Source organism: Ciconia boyciana, chromosome 1 (assembly GCF_034638445.1).
Source record: "Ciconia boyciana chromosome 1, ASM3463844v1, whole genome shotgun sequence".
NCBI lineage: Eukaryota > Metazoa > Chordata > Aves > Ciconiiformes > Ciconiidae > Ciconia > Ciconia boyciana.
Window position 1 is genome coordinate 38,530,095 of NC_132934.1, and position 20,788 is coordinate 38,550,882.

The following is a 20,788-nucleotide window of genomic DNA, read 5'->3' on the forward strand; positions in this document are numbered from 1 at the left end:
GGCTATGCACACACTAGAAGATTCTAGCATGCATTATCCATAGCAGATGCTCACAGCTGCATATGCCATAAATCACAAAGTGAGGCAATGTATATGTTTGTTAGGTGTTTACAGCATGGACCATTGCTTCTCCAAGATATTAACTGCATTAGGTCAGAGGAGTTGGTCTGTCTATGTTCCAAGATGAAGCATGAAGCAAAATGAGATTAATTTCAACAAAGAGTGGAGGCCGTAGCCGTACTGTGCGTACCAAGCTATTGAAGGATTCTGGCTAGAGTATGAGTATGTATGGCAGCAGCAGATTTTGTCATTGCAGTGCAGTCTAGACACTGCTGTAATGAACAACATAATGATGCCTCCTTAGATAAGCAGAAAATAAACTGTCTGCCTACGAGGTTTTATTTTTCTGGTAGGGAAGGCAGCTTTGCCTTACCTGTTAATTGGTCATGTCACAGAGTGGGTAAACCATTTTTTGCACCTCAGTGTGACACTCAAAGAGACTTGCCATCAGCCTCATGAGGTAGTCCCAAAGTGGGAGGCATGCTTAACAATATCAAGTGATACAGAAACATGCTCTGAGAAAACCAATTTACACAGAAGACAGGATAACCTGCCCGTTTTCCAGTACCGGCTGCTAAAGATAAGGGAATGAACCGAAGCAGCAGGATTACCAAAAGCAGAGATGCACACAAAAGGAAAAATAGAGATATTTTGGTGTTTCTAAAAAAGAAGGACCCAAATTAGAATTCAGCGAAACAGGCAATCTCAAAGAAAAATGCATTATGTGACAGTGTTAATTACACAATGCTGTGGTGAAATGCTCACAGCTCTGCAGAGCCTGTTTTATGCCTGCTTTCTTCACGTTAAGAAAACTGTGGCAGACTGAAGAAAATCCATGCACGAGGAGGAATACTTTTTTAACAATGGAGTGAATCCCTGCATGCAACTTTCAACAATAACCACTTGTGGTTTTAATGGTTTTAGAAGAAGAATGGTACAAAAACTCTCTGATTTTGTCAATGGAAGATGACTAACTGGTGCTTAATGTGTCCTGTGGTATGTGGCTGTGGATGGCAGACCAGATCCTCCAATATAATGATTTAGAAAACTGGAAAAGAGAAGTTTCTTGGTTGCTCTCAAAGGAGCCACAGATTTTGAAAGGTGACACTGCAGGCTTCCAAGAATGCTTTGCACAGGACAGATGGACAGAAATCTTTGCAGAATACATTAGCCTTTCCTCCAAGTAATGAGAAAAGAATTTCTGTAAAGTGGCTGTGGCTAAACCACAACAATAAGTAATACGAAGAAATCACTGTCAAGAAGCTTGGTGAGGCCACAAAGTAATAGATTTAGATTATATTTAGCAATTGAGTTTCTGGCACTTGTCTGCTCTTTGGGAGACATGGGAAACAGGGCAGCTACTTGGTCATTTTGAGCTGGTATTTTCTCTTGCCAGACCTTGAGCTCTGGAAGCACTCTAGCATTTGAAGAGGTTGTTTGAAACCAGCCCGAGACTGGAAGCTGAAGGGCTTGGCAGAAAGAGTGGGGTTCGAGAGGGACACAAGTGAAAAAGAAAAATCCACGTACACCAGCAGAGCATTCACTTTGAAACTCATCCTCATGCACAGGAAAAGCAGGCTACCTGAAACAGAGGGCCAAATAAGTGCTTGCTGCACATTCCTGTCCATCATTAGCGTGCTAATGAAAACACGATTTCGGTTTAGATCAGAGTCAATCCCTTGATGCAGTAGGTAACTGCAATGGGGGCAGTGGGGCTGTTCCACAAGGCTAAAGCCTTGGAAAGCAGCATACGGGCAAACAGATCTACAGCAATTTCCAGGTAAGTAAAAGTACACTGATAAAAAGGCACGTGGCATGCAGGATTTCTTAAAAACCAGTCACAACAAGTTTACAGCTCCTCACTGAGGAAAGTCTTGGAGTTTCTCACTCCTTCTCTACCTTGCTTTATTCGGAAACAAAAGAGAAAGCACGAGAGCACAACTCCCCATATTTAGACGTTTTCTTGTTTAACAGATTTTCTGTAATGTGTTTTATTACTGCTTCACTAGAGCTACTTTTGAGAAAATTAAGCTAAAAGGAGACAAAATCATTAGGGTTTTGATAAATATGCACAGTTAATTACATCTTGAAAATCTCTAGCAAGGAATTATATTTCTCAGCATGAACCAGGCTGGAATGTATACGTTGTGCACAGGTTTCCTTTAAATTGTTTTCTCTTATGTCTCACAGATGAAAATTAGATAACTCTGCTTTGGGGAAGGGGAGAGAAGCAAGCAATACACCAAAAAGAGAAATAGCATTAAGAGTTCAGATTGAAAAAGTAAAAGATACACAAGCCTTCATTATCTTCAAATATTTAATGAAACATATTGCTCTGGTATCCTGAGAATTGCTAAAAGCTATTCTCCTGAAAAGCTATTTCTTGCTCCAACACAGCAAGGGCTAATTCGTTCTTTCGTCACTCAGCAAAAGATCAGTGCTCTCTCCAGTGGAGATTTCATGATCAGGGATGTCCAAAATGCCAATTTCCTAAGGCTAATAAAAAAGGGGGAAATTATCACTGCTCCTTAGAGAAAAAACCTAAAATACTGTTTCATCAGGTTAGTTCCTAACAAAACAATGCTGTACAGGTCTGCTACTGGCACTGCAACACACCTATGTGGCTCCATCTACATTGAAAATAAACTGTGAGGTTATTTTCTTTCCTCACAGCTTGAAAAATAAGTTAAAACCTGGGCTGGCTGGTCCTGGGAGTGCATCTCTAACATAGATTACAGACTGTTTGCAGTTTCAGGCTCTGGATAGATTTATTTATAATTAATAAATTAGCCTGAAAATTCTTTTCAGAGAATGTCAAATAATTTCAATAAAACCTTTACAATTAGGGAACTGATTGCACTAACAAGTATTTAGACTAATTATGATGGAGATCTGAGCAGACACTACATTTAATTAAACAGTATTTTTAAAAGCACAAATGTAAACCTTAGAGATGGTGGCTCATCTGGCGTGACAAGAGAAAGTTCACAGCTGAAGAATAAGCTAATCCACCTCTTGCATGGTGGTAAACATGGATAATGTACACAGATTCATTTTGGCCGTGCTTCAAACTTCCAACCCTTCATTCTTAAGCCTCAGAGGACGGCTTTGAAGTTGACGATAAAGCTCCTCTAGCACACCATTACCAAAGAACAACCTTCTGATTATGATCTCATGAAAGTGTAATCAATAACTTACACAAGTTAAAAGCGTGGCAAACAGCAAAGGTCACGTAATTGGGCCTTTATTGAGTCCATGTGTTTCACTCTTGGCTTTAACTGGCACTCCCGTATAATAAATATCTCTCCCCAAAATGTAAGCAATGAACTTTCTCAAAAGTTATGAAATCTCACAGCAGCTTCTGTCAGACTGGAGTCTTTCTAGGTTCTCAAAGTGGGATGCTTCCCCTTTAGCATACCCAAGTGACAGAAAGTTTGCAGCACCTCTGAGTGAGAGTTTCTTTATTTACTCCTCAGTAGATGATGGTCTTTAGCCTTGTATTCCAAGCAAACAAGTGTTTAAAAGTTACGGTGAAAAGGTTTTGAAAAAAATTCAACTCTTTCCTGACTAGTTGTTAGAAAGGCCTCCTTAACACTGCTCTCTTTTAACATGTGCTGCATGGATTTTAAATGCCTTTTTTTGGTGAATATCCAGAGTAATTTTGTTCTTGTTTTACGGGCTGCCATTGACCAAAGCAAATTCTAGATACTACCATAAAAGAAGAACTAAATTTGTTGTTTAAATCGAATGTTTGATCAGTGTATCTGAAAAGGAACTTGTGTGTTTGCTGTTGTTCCTGAAATGACACTGATTTGTCTACTGAGACAAGACCCGAGTATGTGGACATATATTACCCTAATATTTCCATGTACCACACAGGCCTCCATATACTTATGTCCTCCATAACTATACTTTGATTTTATCAAAGCAAGATGGACTTATCTTCATAATAAAGCAGGGAAGTATTACCTTATCCCCAGTTTCTGATGAGAAACTGAATAGTTTCTACAAACAACTTTTCTGTCTTTCAGGCTGTTTCCATAGGCAGGGTCTGCACAGCTTCATCCCTGGGTTAGAGTACCAGTCTCACAGGGTCCAGCCTTTTGAGTTAAGGTCCAGAACGGTCCCACATATTTTCCAGCATTTAAATGAAGTATATTCTTCAAAGCCAGATAATCCTCAACTTCCTGAACACTCAGAGGAGAGAGACCAGCACTTGCAGAAGAAAATTCAGCCCACCCGGAGTCTGATTTACCTGGTGTCTTGAACTTCCTTTCTCCCTCTCCCTGGGTGCAGATGGAGTCCACTCACAGCGCAGGCATCTTCACCTGGCCTCACTCTGCTGACTTCCTCTGCGCTGGTTTGCTAGCAAAGTCATGCCCCAGAGAGGTGGCGAGTCCTGAACTTCACTGCGGCACATGGGCTGCGCTGCTGAACACAGACAGTTCTCTGCACTTGGTATCATTTCACTGAGTTTTAGCAACAGTTATTTGGAGAAATCCTCTCATCAAAAATGTCTTCCTTCTGCCCCTAGACACCGCTCGTGTACCAGTCCTTTCCTGCTCTTCAAGGCCGGTCCTTTTTGCCTTCCCCTTCTTCTTGTCACAGTCTTTCTTTAGAGGGGATTCAGATGATGAACATGGCAAATGGTCATTCTGGTTTTCCTTTTTTCTCCTTCTGCTACGGTCCCTTTCTTCAATGGGACTAAGAAAGGTCAAAAGTCTTGTGCAGGTGAACTTGGTGAAAGACAAAAGTAGTGTTCTGATACAGGCAGTGCTGGCATGACCAGGGCAATCCTCCATTCGAAGAAGATTAAAGAAATTAGGAGAGTTATGACAGTCAGGGTAAAGTCGATCTTGCAGACAAACCCTTTGCACACACTTGCAGGAATGAGTCCTGCTCAGAAAGGTATGAAGTTTATTTTGTGAAAGCTACATCCTTCTGGGTTTTTTTTTTACTCTGGATAATGTGACCTATCATCTGTCAGTATAAATCCTGACAGGGCGGGCCAGCAGCTGGCAGTTCACCAGAAGAATGTTTTGCAGAGACCCTAACCTCATTTGTATTAGAGAAAATGCCAATGGGACAGTTCAGCTTCAGACACAAATGTGTGGACCTCCCCCAGCTGAAATTTACCTCAGAGGAAAAACCGGTGGGAGTCTGATGACAGTAGAAGTCGATTCTCCGCTCTGAGATAACTCCCCCCATTTGGGATTCCAGAGTTTTGCTGAGATCAAGAGCTGTAATTTATTCCTTGATGCACAGCTATGGTCAATCTTGTCTGCTCTTGCAGACTGAGGCCAAATTGTCCTTTTTATGTCCCTCAATATGTCCCAGATGTGCTGACAATCTGTAACTTCTGCTGGAGTCAAAGGCTGCTGGAGGTTCTCCAAATCCCCCAAACCAGCTTTTACTGACTAAACGAAGCGAGTAGGTCTGGGCTGAGTGTGGTCCACGGTACTTTCAGAAAGAAAGAAAGACTGGAGGAGAACAACACCCCGCACTGCAAACCCTGCTGAGCTGTCAGGGCTGCTCCCTGCATCACTACAGGGCACAGAAATGCAGCGCTCGGCACAGCAGCCTCTCGGCCAAACCCGACCTGTCATCTGTAGCGGGACTCGCTTTGATACCAGTCAGCTGAGTAAGGGTCAATTTTATTTGGTTCTGCTTGAATTTCTGCCGGTTAGAACAGGCTTGGGGTTTGGGAGTTGTTTCTCTGTTTTGATCTGATATGCCACATTTTCTGTAGCTCGCAGTACTGGGACTGCACCAGGGCCGCTCAAGGCAGCCTGAGACTGGGCTGTCGCAGCCCTACCCTCTTCAGACGTGGCCGTGTGATGAGCTAACCAGGACAGCGGGTCAAGTTAAAAATCAATCACTTCTTTCTGTAGGGCTAGTTTTGAGCCAGAGCAGCTCCCTGAGCAGCCACATCAGCACTGGCACAAGAAGGAGAATGGAAATGTGTGACCAGGGATGGGAAAGAAGATGGGATGGTGTCAGCAGCTAGCCTGGCTGTTGTGAAACGGCACTGGAAGAGAGGCGAATTGTTCCCATGCCATTGGCAGATGTCAACTTTTCTCACCGTGCTCTCAGATTTCATTATCCTGGAGTGAGGAAGAAACTAAGCTGAGAGCTGTCAGTGAGATGATGGTTCCTCCAACACACTACTGAAACCAACAGAACCTGCACCGAAATAGGGCATGTGCATTCCTGATGGCACTGCCAGACCGGTCACGTGGACACAAGGCTTTTTATCTCTGAGAAAAATTAAAAATCCAAACACATGATTCCACCCTCAGAAATATGATCTTGCAATTGTTCATTAAGGTTATACACCGGGAATAATTCAAGTTGACTCATGTTTTTAAGCTTGAAGCTGTTTGTATTAACAGGTTTCTTTGCAGCAACACCAGATTACGAACACACTTCTGAAACGTGATCAAGGAGCTGTACTCTTTAAATGAAATATGACATACCTCTCAGGAAAGTGGGACACACGCCAAGTGCCACCTTTCCAACTGTGGCATGCCACTTAGGTGCGCTGTGCAGCTGCACTGAGGATAATGAAGAACTGAGGAACACTGAGGAACTGAGGAACACTGTGCTGTGCAGCTGAACTGAGGAAAATGTTGTACAGAGAGTTACAGAAGAGACTGGATGAGGATGCTGCACCAGGAGGGTTTTGTGGTCATACCAACCGTAACTACAGTTTGCCAGTGAGGAAATCCACTGGTCAGGGTATGACCTGTCTCAGCCAAGGACGATGCTGTTCTGGTGCAAAGGTGAGGCCCATGCTCTGCTGCCTTGGTGCATGAGGTGCTCAGGCAAACCAGACTGGAACATGTGCGCTCCTGAATCAAGAGAGCCTGACGCTCCTCCAACAGCCTTTGCCGTGACGGTGGTGCACACAGCATATGGGCTCCCTCATGTGGATCTCCTAAGATGTACCAGAGACGGACCATGCAAGTACAGGTCTGGAGAGCTGCAGCTGAGGAAGACGCCACGCAACCTGCTCTCTTCAGCTCTGCTCGGAAGAGGGACTCTCCCACAGCCTCCCCAGCGTGCGGGGAAGGAGATCCCGTCTCTGCTCCGCTCAGGGTGAAGAGACACACTGCTGTCTGGACAAGGGGATTATGTGACATGCAAACTATTTTCAAACTCTTAAATCTCTGAGGGACAAAGTGGGGGGTTTTCCTAAGCCTTTCTACCTTTCAATCTTTTTTTTTTAAGGAAACAGAGGAAATGCTATACAAAAACCACTTGTGCTAATAAAAAAAAGTTTCAAGAAGTCTTATGGTATCCAGTTAAACAGTCAAAAATCAGGAAATACCAGTAAATAATGCTGTATGTACAGACTTAACTCTGTCTCTGTTTTTACAGGACATTAAAACCTCATTAAGTACATGAGCCCATACTAATTCTCATCTATGAGACGTAACAGCATGCAGCTTCTTCTGTAACTGTGAACCTTACACAACCAAAGAACTGGTGCTGAAGTCCTGCAGGTTTCCTCAGAGTGAATGGCTGTTACAAAGCTGAGTAGCCTTTGAAAATCTGTCCCACTAAGTCAGCTGGACACATTAATATGCAGATACACAGTAAACCACACAGTTGCAAGCTGTGCAGTACAAGACATGCAGAGGTCTAGGGAAAATATGCTTGCACATGAAGGCCAACTACCTTAATGTAATAGTTTGTTGCTGTAACCTTTCAGTTGTATTTAACAAACTAAGACACGTATGAATTAGAGGTGGCAAAAACTGGAATGCCACAACTTGCTGACCGCAAGATTCATTAGAAATGTTTTTTGGGGAAATGTGTATGGAAAAAACTCTCAAGCCCAAACCATGTGGTCATATGCAAATATTCACATATGTTTTCCAACGCAGATTTTTAAAGTAGTAGAAATCTGTTTTCGGAAAGAATATGATTTCTCTGTAGGCTATTAACATACTCCTGACGGATAACAGGTGAACAACGCACCTCATTTAGAAGGTCCATTTTCCATGATATACTGAAAGGTATGTTTAGTTAATGGTTGAGTTTTCAACATGCAGGTTGTACAAATTTTAATCCAAGGCTTTTTGCTTTTTCAAAGACATGTCTTTAAATATTTTCTATTGAGAGTGGTCAGTAGCTCATCTTGTGCTTGTCAGAAATATAAATTAGACTTTACCAGAGGAACTAATTTAAGTGTACCATTACTAAATCTGGCTTATCTGGACGTCTATAATCAGAGATGAAAAGCAAGCTTCACCTAAACATCTCTGCTGCTTGATTATCATCAGAGTAGATGCTTATGCATTTAAAGTAAACTGTCCCATGAATGTGGCTGAGGTAGCAAAACCAGATTTGTTGTCAAGGCATAATAGTAATGTGCGAAACAGTGTTGCAAACTCTCATAATTGAGTATCAGTTCAAGAAATTCTGCTCAGGTTATAAGAAAAGCTCCAGCCCTCCTTTCTGCATCTCACCACACTTAGGGATGCCCCTGTGGGCTGCTTCCTCCACCTTCCCCTCTCCTGGGTGGAATAACCGGCACAGCCCGAGCAGGAGACTGGCACAACTGTCTCCTTAGAGCAGAGAGGGTTACTTTGGGGATCCTCTTCTGTTTTGATGGGGAGTGGTTATAAAGGAATCAGAGAGGGAAGAATCTCACAATACCACTTTCACAGAAGGGCAATGGCCATCCCTTTCTTTCCAGCTCTCACAAAACTGGCTTTCTGCTTCCCACTCTTCATGAGACCTCTGGCCTAGGGAAGGGAAGAAATCCTAAAGAACCTGGGTACGCTCCATCACCTGCTCTAAATCAAGAAGGGGGGAAAGACCTTACTGCAGTTATCTCAATCTTTGCAGACAGGGACAAGAAACATATATAAACCTAAAGACAGAAGTTTCTGTTGGAGTTGTTCGGGTTGGGGAGAGGTGGAGAAACAGAGATTTCACAAGAACTTGCAGAGGCTGCGAGCTCTACACCTCCAGGTAACCATTCCTCCTGCCAGCAAACTTTCAGATTCCTCATCCTTTTAAATATTTCCCCATTCATTTAATTGAATGAACTTATACTGCTTGATTGTATTTTACAGGATGAGAAAACCTTACTTTTGGATGAATAAAGGTCTTATATAAATAAGTTAAATAGTTAGGAATGTTTTAAATCCTGTAATCCTACTGTTAGGTTTCAATTAATTGCTATCTAAACAAATCATAGTAACAGTGGCATCATGGCACCAACTATATAAATTATGAAGTTTACTTGATTGCAAATGTTTGGCAGGACAATTAAAAAGGGTCTATTAACTAAACGGGATATTCACACTGATACAATTCAAATGTGAACTCCGTTAGTGGGCAGGATAAGGCACAGACTTTATCCCACCAAAGGAAAGCTACTGTTACGTCAAGTAAAAATGTGAAACCCAAGTGGTTCTCGATGTGATGAAGGCCTCTAATTTCTGTCTGTAAGGAACAGTAGAAGCTTCTCCACCCTGTACCTAATACCAACATGTCACAGCTCTGACTGGAGGGGAGCAACATGTTGGGTCATAAGCTTTCAGCTGTACTCCTTTGCCAATACAGAAATCTGATCATGCCTATGCAATCGGAATAGATGTTCCTATGCAAAACTGGAAGGAAAGAGATTAAAAAAAAAATGCAGCATAAACCAAAAAGATAAAGCAACCGAGGTAATGGTCAACATGCTCTGCTAGCAAATTATTTCCCAACTCTTAATATGGCTATGCATTTCATCTGTTGCTTGTGATTACAGACCCAGGTAACTGTATTTTGCCTCTCCTTCCTCTCTGGCAGATGCCGCTGTGCTCTGCTGTTCAACCTGCCTGTTCTCCCTGAAGGTCCCTGCGTGGAATACTGCAGGCATGTAGCCGCTTGCAGCTATTTGATCTATCTGTGGCTTCACAGGGAAAAAATAAATTTGTTTCAACCTGGTCACTTAAATGGACTCTGTTTCAACAGTTCAATTTATTTCCCAGAACCTCTGCAAGAAAGAGAACTGGCTAAGGCTCAAACTTGGAAAAATGAAAGCAGTGTTTACCAGTTTGAAAGGAACAGGCTGAAGTTGGTACTTGTACTCCTTACTGAAGGTGTTCAGTGGACTTCATTATTTGCCTATGTGGTTTTAGTCTCAGATTCCCATTGACTATATCAATATTCACACATTTGCAAGTTGAGAGCAAGTAGAAAACATTGCAGGGAGAGCCTATCTTCTGCTCATCAGCAAGTTGTGATCTCTCCATGTCTTCCTCATGTTCTCAGAAAAAATAGGTTCATAATCACAGTGCTGAAAGCTCTGAACTCGTTCTCTGATGGTCAGGGTGGTCCAAGAGCCTGGCCTCTCCTCCTCTGGCCAGCCATCATTGCGAAGGTTGGCTCTGCTGCTCTTGCTACTGATTTCTGTGCTTCAGTGCTCAGAGCTGGTGACAGGTCTTCTCATTAGTGGGTTGCTGTTTGGGGAGTTTGTTTTCCCTGGTGATGGGCCAAAACCTGAGGCTGGGAGATCGCCAGGTTTGATGTCAGGCTTATTTATTTCCTTTAGGATCGGTTGGGTTTAGCTAGCTGTTTATCCAGGCTAAGGGGCAACTTCAGAGGATTTGTGGGACCAGCTCTGAAAGCGGTGTTTGGTCTCTAAGTTATTTATTGAAGTATCTGGCAGTGATGGCAGCAACTGCTGAAGCAGCTGGAAGGTAATTGCCCACTTTTCCTTGTACAACCAAACAAGCTGGATTCCACCAGTTAGTTGCAAAACAAAGCAAACTTTCATACTAGGTGCAAAAAATCCAGGGGTTTTCTTGTTGTTTGGCTGAAAAAAATCCACCCCAAATCTTTGTAAGCTTTTACTAAGGCATTTGTATTCCGCACGTGCCTCTTCTCCAAGTCAGACAGACTTGTCAGGTAACTCCTCCTCAGCATTTTTGTGCAGCTAAGTGGTCTTCTATGAATGGACTATGAATCCACATACTATAGTGGATTTCAGGTATTATAGCTGGACAAAGTCTTCTCAGTGCCTCTGTACAACAGTATCACTGTCTTTGCTTTATTTATATTATTTTTTCTGAGGCAGATTTCAGTTTGCTGCTTCGCTGTGATTGTACAAGCCAGTCTCAGTTTTGTGTTCCTGCCTGGCCCATTTTATGTTAATGGCTGGCTTGGGGGATGGGAGGAGAGCAGTGGATTTTGTTTACCTTGACTTTAGTAAGGCTTTCAGCACTGTCTCCCACAACATCCCCACAGAAGAAGGGAGAAAGTTGAATTTACATAAGTGAGGTGGACTGCTGCACTGCCAGGCTCAGTGGGTTGTGATCAGCAGCACCAAGTCCAGCTGGAGGCCAGTCACTAGTGGTGTACCTCAGGGGTTGATAGTAGGTCTCATACTGTTTAACATCTTCATTAACAACCTGGACGTTGTGACAGAGTGCACCCTCAGCAAGTTTGCAGATGATAAAAGACTGAGAGGAGTGGCTGATACACCCGAAGGTCGTGTTGCCATCCAGAGGGACCTCAACAGGCTGGAGGAATGGACTGACAGGAACCTCATGAAGTTCAACAAGGAGAAGTGCAAAGTCCTGCACCTGGGGAGGAACAACCCCATGCAGCAGTAAATGCTGGGGCCAAGCAGCTGCAAAACAGCTTGGCAGAGAAGGACCTGGGGGTCCCGGTGGACACCAAGTTGACCATGAGGCAGGAATGTGCCCTTGTGGCAAAGACAGCCAACAGCCTCCTGGGCTGCCTCAGGCAGAGCACTGCCAGCAGGTCCAGGGAGCTGATCCTTCCCCTCTGCTCAGCCCTGGTGAGACACCTGGAGTGCTGGGTCCAGTCCTGGGCTCCCCAGTGCAAGAGAGACATGGACATAGTGGAGTGAGCCCAGGGAAGGGGCATGAAGGGATGGGAACATGCCTCACAGCAGTTTGAGGACATGTCTGTTTTTCCCTATTTAGCTCTTCCATGAAGTAAGTGTAAGGGAAGAGACGAATCTTCTGCAGGTTCTTCTACAGACTGACAGGTCTCATTAGAGATTGGGAGGACCAGCGACACAGGCAGAGGCCCTGTAGGACTGTCAGCGCACACACATCATCTGCCACGGTGCCACCCAAGGGGAAAACACATCCGATCTCAATGCATGTGTACTCATTGAGCAGGACTTCTGTTACTTTATACAATTAGCTCAGCTCAAGGTGTCACAGACAGCCCAGGCTTTTGTACATGGATCTCAACTTTATTTTGTGTAAGAAGAGCCAATTATTACATACATTATTACATATATTTTATTACAATCACAGTTCATTACAATTAAGATTTAAAAATGCCAGTCTCCACAAACCAAAGAGAAGGGAAAAAATGCGAAGTTAACTGTACATTCAACAACCTATCAAAAATGTGATTGATTTTGTGTTTCTTCCATTTACAATTTTCAAAAAAGCTATTTACATAACAGAAAATACCAATAAAGCTATCTTCTACTTTTATGGAAACATACACCTGCAGCAACAGACATCTACTACATTCTAGACATACAATTCACCGCAAAGAACACTGTGTGTTTTGTTATGGAAAGACTAAGTATTGCAATGCAACTGTCCATTCTTTGCTGTGCATTTTGGGTGACTGCACTTTCCACCATGTCTGGGCTACAGTCTGATGTAGTGAAGAGTTTGACCACAAATAAACAGTTAAAAAGCAAACAAGCAAACAAAAAAACCCCAGCAAAAAAAAAAAATCCAACATGGTTGAACAGCAGAATAAAAGAGACTAATAGAAGTAAAGGGGCATCTTTCCAAAGGTGGAATTTGTACACAAAAAGGAAGATAAAAGAAGAACAAACCCTGGCAAGCCAAGTGTAAAGCCACAGGAAGGCGAAACAAAAAAGGTTTTGAGATGCATTTTCTTGAAAGCTTTCAAAATACTAATCAGGAACTCATTGCTCTGAGCTAAGGTATACAATACTTAAAATTCTGTTCAACATGATGCAAGTACCTACTACATATCACTGTTTTGAAAGCTCTGGGTCACACCATATGCCTTACATATGTGCATGCCCTAGGAAGAGTGTGGTTTCTTACATTTGTTTTATATGTACATAATTCACTTCGCTAGAAGCAAGTCATTCATACTCATAGCTACCCAAAAAAACCTCTTCAGAAAGTGTGATACCAACAGAAGAAGTTAAATACATTAAAAATTCTTCCAGTGAGTTCCCGTTATGGTTAGTTCTTACTTTTTACTTCACGGCTTTACTTGTAATGGCATTAACTTTAGACCACTAAGAACATGCTTGGGAAACGGTCTGTAAAAAAGAGGTGATGTTGACAGAAAACATTTTCACTTCCACAAAGAAGAGGAAAGCAACACAGCCTGGATTTTATATTTCAGAAAAACTGTTAGTAACATGGGGAAAGAAATCTGTACATTTTCACAAAATACAGTCTTGAAGCTTAGGGTGTCCTGTTTGTTCAGTGCTTTTCAAGTTATTTTGTACAATGCAGCTAACTACTGTAAAAGTAGTGAAAATATTTTGTAACCTAAGCTTTTTTGTTAAAAATGTATCAGAATATTTATAGAAAGGATAAGCAATGAAAATCTTGAAGAATGGTTTATTTAACGCAGCTTTACACTGCTGTGTAAAAGAATAATTGTGTAGTTTACACATATACCATGTAAATTACTATGGAAACCAGATGTAGCTTACACTACAAGGTGCCTTGTAACTCATCTCTGCTGAGCAATAAATCCCCCCCTTTTCTTCTTGGCAAAACTTTGAGAAACTTTACTGCTGTTTTCTATCAGCAGATACAACAGATGGCTGGCACATGCCTGCTTTACTAAGAAAGTGGGATCTCTACAGCATTACTTTGATCCCTGGTGGCATGTCTACAACACTGAGACGCAAAATACCACAGCTGAGCAGAATCTAAATATTAAAGGTTTGGAGCTGTGCTCTCGATATGAGAAGCCCCCGTCTAAAAATCATGCTCACAGTATGTAAACATCTTCACATTCCACATGGAAATTTTGGTACAGAGGTCAGAAAACAAAGTATTTCCTCTGTTTGGTGACATGAAACCACAGTGAAGGTACGACTGTAAATCCCAAGAGTGCGAGTTCATGCGATTGCCTTGACCAAACTTCCAGAACAGCCATACTTTTATTGGAAAAAAACCCTAAATGGTGCATATGAGACATTTTTTAAGCTGAAAAGCATCATTGTAATCACTGGGTATGAATAAGATATTTACAAGAAGTTCAGCAGTTCCTTTGAAGAGAAGTTTCCTTTGAAGAATTACATGTTTTGAAATTCACTGGGTTTTGTTTTCTTTCAGTTTATCAGGGAAATAGTGACGTTTGAATGGAGCACCCTATTGCATCAAGAATGCTTTAAAATTGGTAGTCTGTTAGCTTTCCTCTGGGCAAGGAAACAAAACTTCTCCTGGCATAGCTGGATATTCCATTTTGCCTTCACAGTCAGGCTACGTCTCAGCAATATAAGGTAATCCCAGAGAAATCAACTGAGCTATTCAGCATTGATGGTCACATTGCTGAGATCAGAACTAGCCTCCAGGAGCTGTAATGATATACCATCCCCAAGCTCCACTTTACAACATAGAAATGATGCTAGAAAATGCACTGATGACATATATCCCCTCTTCTTAAGAGGTGGGCATCTTTTTGCTTTACTCAAGGTTATCAATAACTCTTTGATCAAAAGTAACCCAGCCTTTCCTGTAGGGACAGGTCCAATTGCCTCTTTTAAGGGCCTCAAGGACTACATGCTGGGATGCCCCCTTATCTCCTGACACTTGTGCTCTTGTGACCAGAAGCAGTCCCAGACCAAAGACCTTTCCCCAGCACTTGATCCCCTTGTACACACATGCACATCTACTGTCATAGAGCAGAACCACCACTGCCCATGTGACAAAAGGGCATGCATCAAGCAGCACAAGGCTGGATATACCTTCAGCACGTAATATACATGCAATATCCATGCACCAAGAGATACACACATGCGTTGTCCAGTCACATGGGCCACATCCCATTCATGCACCAGCACAGGATTGACTATTCAGATGTCACATCATGGGCACACATTCAACCATGCAACAGGAGAGGAGCCGTGGGGTACTCATGACAGTTGGGAGTAGGAAGCAAGCTGCTACAACAATTCATCTGACCCCAAATACTTCTCCCTTATCTGAAAAGAAGAAAGCAGCCTGGGCAGGTTGTGGCCCAGTCTGTTTTTGTGGATCAGACCAGAGACTGCTACAGAACAAAAATTCCAACTTGCTTTTTGGTTTCTTTTTTCATCTCCTGTCTATTAAATCAACCCGGCTGCTTCTTTGTCACTGAGCACTTGCTTCCTGTGCACTGATCAACCTTATTTTTGATATGGTTCTCTCCCACCAATACTCACTCACATGTGAACTTAATTGTATTGCTGTCAGAAGTCCCACAGAAAGTTAAGCATACATACTGGTTTTTGTGGATTTGGAGCTTAAATGCCTGTCATAAGTTCCTAAACGCTGTAGAGATGATGTTATTACTGCAATCTTTGGTGCCTTCCGCTGGTGGACATAGTGAAACATGCCGCAGCATTAGTTAGCATAACAGTGTCTGTTCTTCTCTCCTTGGGAAGTCTTTAAGTGCAATCTTCCCCAGAGGACAAGACCCCCAAAAGTCATTATTCTTTCTTTTGCAAAAACCATACAGAATAAGAGCAAGAAGCACAGCAGTGAGCTCTAGTGGTTACATAGATGCCTACTGTATGCTATATATTACCACTGATTTTTGCTTTTTTAAACCTTTCAAATCAAGGAGCAATCTTTGTAACTACCAGTTTACCCAGATTACATTTTTTTCTAAAGAGAACATAACGTGTAAACTTACGTTTAAATTCATAGGTAAAAACATAAAGTGCATAAAAACATAACAATCCCGTTCTGCAGTACTCTAGCCTTCTCGTAACCCCTGGCTCATCCTGACTTCACTAGAAAAAGTAGGTATTCAGCATCTTCAGAACCTTACATTTTGGGTTTCCCTTAATATTTCCTAATAATTAATTAGAACGAATGGACTAAGGACTAAAAGTAGCTAATGCTTTTCTTTGGTTAATGTTTTCTAGTGAAAATGGCTTTAATTGTTTGTTTACCATACAAAATCTTTTCCACATAAAATGGATCCAAGGAACAAAGGCCACTGTATTAGAAATGTAACATCTAAATGTAGTGGGCTTTTACCACTTCAGTTTACACAGAATACAGGTATAATAATCTAGTCCTTAAAATGTTCCTTTCAACAGACATTTTTGAACTAGAATATGGACATACGCAGCAGGGCAGGACTGAGAAGTATTGCCACTCCCTGGCTTGGATTATTTACTCACCTATAACTTGGATCATTATTTATCCCAGGAGCAGGTAGATGGAATCTACCCACAGGATATTTATACCCACTTTCCACAGATGTAAACAGGGATGCAAGGTGTATGTCAGGAGAGACTTAGCCCTACCCTGTTGTGGGGTTCCCAGGTGTGGTGGGTTGACCTTGGCTGGCTGCCAGGCACCCACCCAGCCGCTCCCTCACTCCCCTGTTTTGTTGATATCAGGGCTAGGAACCATGTAATGACATAGAGAGGATCTCCTGTACCTACTCAGGAGAAGTCTGATATCTGTAGACCCACAAAGGGTCTAGCTACTGTAAGAGGCTGTGGCATATACTACTGACAGCCCCCAAAACCTTGGAGCCCTAGAGAAACATCTTCAAATCTCAAGTGGGATACAAGGTTAAGAGGTCTATAAGGCACAAGATACAAGACTCACAGAAGAAATTATTTCAGTTTTACCAAACAGGAGACAACTGTATGCTAGTTAACAGTTGTTTTACAGAAAGCAGTCTAGTACTTCAATATCTTGAATGCCTTTCTTGTTTCAAAGAGTACTAGTTTCCATTTCTTTTCCTTCTTCCTTTCTTGCCTCTCTTCTCCCCTTTCCTCTCCTTTTCTCTCCTCCCCTCCCTTCCCCTTCCCTGACTTAGGAAATTCCCAGAAAGAAGTATTCTGCCAGAATAAAGGTAGCAAGTATTTGGTACTTTCCTGGACGTGTCAATGGAAACTTCTAAGGACATGTATACTTAAAAACAAAACACTGAAAAAAACCTGTTAAAATTTACTCATTTCTTCCCCTCATAAAATATTGGAAATTCTAGAGAAACTGTGTTCTTTTGCCACAAATAACTTTCATCCTACTTCTCTTTGCAACACGACTGTGGGCAATTATGTTGTTGCCCTATGGGCTACAGAAGAAATACTCATGTTTTTTCCTGCCCCTTCTCATCATGTAAAGGGCTGGGTGGCATAGGGACAGTAAGTGCCCTGATTTCCACAGAGGATGACAAGAACTGTGATTAACAGGCAGCTGTACTCAAACATCTCTAAGGCATGCAAAACCCAACAGGACTGTTTGTGATAACAAAAAGGAGACATTTTCTCTAGGATACTAAGTATGTCCATTTTTTCCCCAACTCCTAAAACACTAGGGGGTTGAAACTCCTTCCTTAGCTTGGGCTGCTGGTTGAAATCCTGCTCTTCATCTGCAGATCTTCATAAGTATCTAAATATCCACAGCCATAAGACTGGTGTGCCAATGTTTATATTGACTGTACACACAGATGGACTTGTAAGGAGTAGCTAGATGGGATTATGAAATCTCCAAATGCAGAGTTTCTCAGTTTTAACACTCGTTTGACCCATAAATATCTGAAAGTTAACACTGTTCTATGAACAGAGTAGGGCAATGATGTCACTTTAACCATTTAGGTATGTCACTTACTAATTATGTTTTGTCTAACAGGAATTCAGTAATTCAGCAAAGAGGAGGAGGAATAATGGGTTAAACAGCTTTGCTGCTGCTGCTGCTGCTGCTCAGAAGGGATTTCATCCTGCAAGTTGCATCAAGGGGAACACTTGCCTATGCTGTCTTTAAGCCTGTGACTCTTCTCGCTGAAATCAGTGTTACAATCACCTTTTCCTAATGAGCTACCTGTAGGCAGCAAAGGAGGGAGAGGAGAGCACAGGAAAGAAGGACACGAGAAGAATGACTGGGTTCAGTCTAACATCTCAATCCTCCTTTCCAAAAAAGAGGCAGTTTTATCGTGGACAGCAACTGAAGCAGGCAGAGAAATGGAGCAGGAAATATAGTCCCAAAGCACACTAATTATTTCTAGGTATTTAAACGCCAACCCTTGGCATACAAAGTTGTTTTCTCTGTAAAGCTGGACTGGAACACCAAAGACCTTGAGCAAGCCACTCAGCCTTTGTGAGCAAGTTTTGTCTCTCCACATTCCCCTCCCTCTCTGAAAGAGGAGGTGAAGCGTTTCCTAAACTCAAAGGCTTTGTGTGGATAGCAAAAATTACAAGGGCCTCAGACTACACCTCAAAGCCAAACAAGTCTTGTAGTTAGAAAGAGTATTTTAAAACAACCAAAACCACGACCAGATTTGTGAGGCTGCGATTAGCTGAATTACACAACCAATTTTCACTGCATATTTGAAGGTAAATATTGTTTCATCTTTACCAAGCTCTTTATTGTATAAAGTTAATGTTCAAGTCCTTGTAAAAATGAATTAATTTTATCCACTGTTTTTATGTTGCAATGAGTTTTTTCTATATCCATGATAACGTATGCTAACGTGTTTCAGCTTTATGCAAATTTAACATATGTTGTCAGTGTGTCAAATCGTGCATATGTTTCTTCACGAAAATATGTCACGCATTCTTATCTTTTCAACAAAAGAATCCAAAGGGATTCAATACACTGCAGATTTATGTGATCTTGCAATTGAACTTGGTCAAATTAACTCTACAGAAGAGAATTATTGTTCACCAGAACTACACATTAAGCGTGCACATTTAGTAAACAGCGGCCAACGAATAACCTGTAGTATACGTCCGTAAGCTAAAGGAAGTTGAAAGAGAATTGCATCCACACAACTACCGTCAGGTAACATTTTATTAAAAGTAAAGGCAACCGGTGTCTGCCCCGTGAGCCCCAGTTGTCTGCTCACGCCTCACCAGCCCGCCGGGTTCCCCAGTGCCGGAGACACCCGGCTGTCCCACGCACCTCACAACCCCACCTTCAAAGACGCTGACCCAGCCGTCGGCCGCGTTTCTCGCCACCCCCCGAGCCCTCCCCGCCGCCCGCTGCCTCCCGCGCTCCCCGCTGCCTGCGCCCGGACCCCGCTGCCCACGCGCGTCCGGCGAGGGGCGACCCACAGCCGCGGCCGCCCTGGCACGCCTCGGAGAGGGTCTCCTCACCTGTTCCAAAGCCAAGCCGCCCGCCTGGCTCTAAGGAGCCGCCCCCGCCCCTCGCCGCGGGCCCATCTCTGCACCTACCCGTCCCGTTGCCTGCCAGGTGAAGTTCATGGCGTGGATACTGACGGGGATGGCGGGCATCCTCTGCTGGGCTTTCCTGAAGTCGTGGGTGAACGGGGCCATCTTCCCCTCGGACACGATCAGGATATCCTCCTCGAAGCCTGCGAAGGGCAAAGGGGCGCGATGGGCGGCAGCCCCGCCGAGCCCCGCCGGGCCGGGCTCCGCTCCGCTCCGCGCTGCCGCCCGCCGCTCGGCCGCCCCCGCCGCGGCAGCCGGCCGGGGGAGCGGCCCCGCTTACCGATGAGGACCCGCGCCTGCTGGGCGTCGATCCACAGGTAGAGCGTGTCGGGCTGCCGCGGCGCGGCCCGCAGGCTGCAGAGGCTGAGGGCGCCGCAGAGCAGCGCGGCGCACAGCCGCCCCGCCGGGGCCATGCTCGCCGCACCGCCCGCCCGCCCGCCCGCCCGCCGCGCCCGGGGCTCGCCGCCTGCCGCGCCCGGGGCTCGCCGCCTGCCGCTGCCGCTCCGGCCGCGCCTGCCCTCTGCCGCTGCGCGGCCGCCGGCGCGGGGCGGCCCCGGCGGCGGCGGCGGGAGGGGGGCGCGGGGCGGGGCGGGCGCGGGGCGGGCGGCGGGCGCCGCCGCAGCCACGGGCGGCTGCCGGCGGGCGGCGGGGAGCCGGCGTCGCGAACTCCTCCCGGCGTGTGCGCCTTGCCCCGCTGCGGAGGGCGGCGCACGACGGCGCAACGCGTCGCGACGGCGTAGCGAGGCGGTCAGCCCGCCGCTCCCCCGCGCTGCGGGTGGCCGCCCGCTCTGCCGGGCGCAGCCGAGTGCCGGGGCGCGGTGCGTGACCGGCGGCTCCTCTCCCACGGGAGACGTGCCGTAGGGTCGCCGTGCCCGGCACATGCTGTGCACGAGGTGCCGCGTGTCCCCTGCCCCTCTCCCGGTGCTCCCGGCGCGGGGGCACCGTCGGCACGCCGGCACTCGAGCCGGCACCACCGCGGTCACTAAAGCACAGCTGAAGAAACTCACGTCTGCGTGAAGAAACTAAGTTTGTACGTAGCGGCCACCTGGTACGCGCCGTGTTTGAGTAGGGGCTGGGGAAGCACCAACGAAATGGTGCGCGGGTGCGCTCGGGTTGGGCTCCCCGGGGGATCCAGCAGAGCTGGGCGAGGCGGCCGGCCGCGCTGGCAGGGCAGGCCGCAGGGCGAGCCATCAGCCGGCCGGTGCAGCAGGGACAGCTCTGCCCGGCTCTGGGGAACTGCGCGGTGAATGTGACAATGCGCTGAAGAGAGAAAAGACTTTCACCTTGCGCTTGTCCGAAGGTCTCAAGAACACTGGAGACTGAAAAACACGGAAA

At 44.7% G+C, this 20,788-nt stretch overlaps 1 protein-coding gene across 1 annotated transcript in view; it reads right to left on the reverse strand.

Annotated features, from left to right (window-relative positions):
• WIF1 (WNT inhibitory factor 1) overlaps positions 1-19,866 on the reverse strand; it is a 45,624-nt gene extending 25,758 nt beyond the window's left edge. Inside the window, exons 1-2 of the mRNA XM_072877393.1 lie at positions 19,734-19,866; positions 19,457-19,596 (exon numbers count right to left, since the gene is read on the reverse strand). Of these exons, the coding sequence (XP_072733494.1) occupies positions 19,457-19,596; positions 19,734-19,866 (273 nt within the window). The remainder of the gene's footprint in view (positions 1-19,456; positions 19,597-19,733) is intronic.
• Positions 19,867-20,788: the final 922 nt, after the last annotated feature.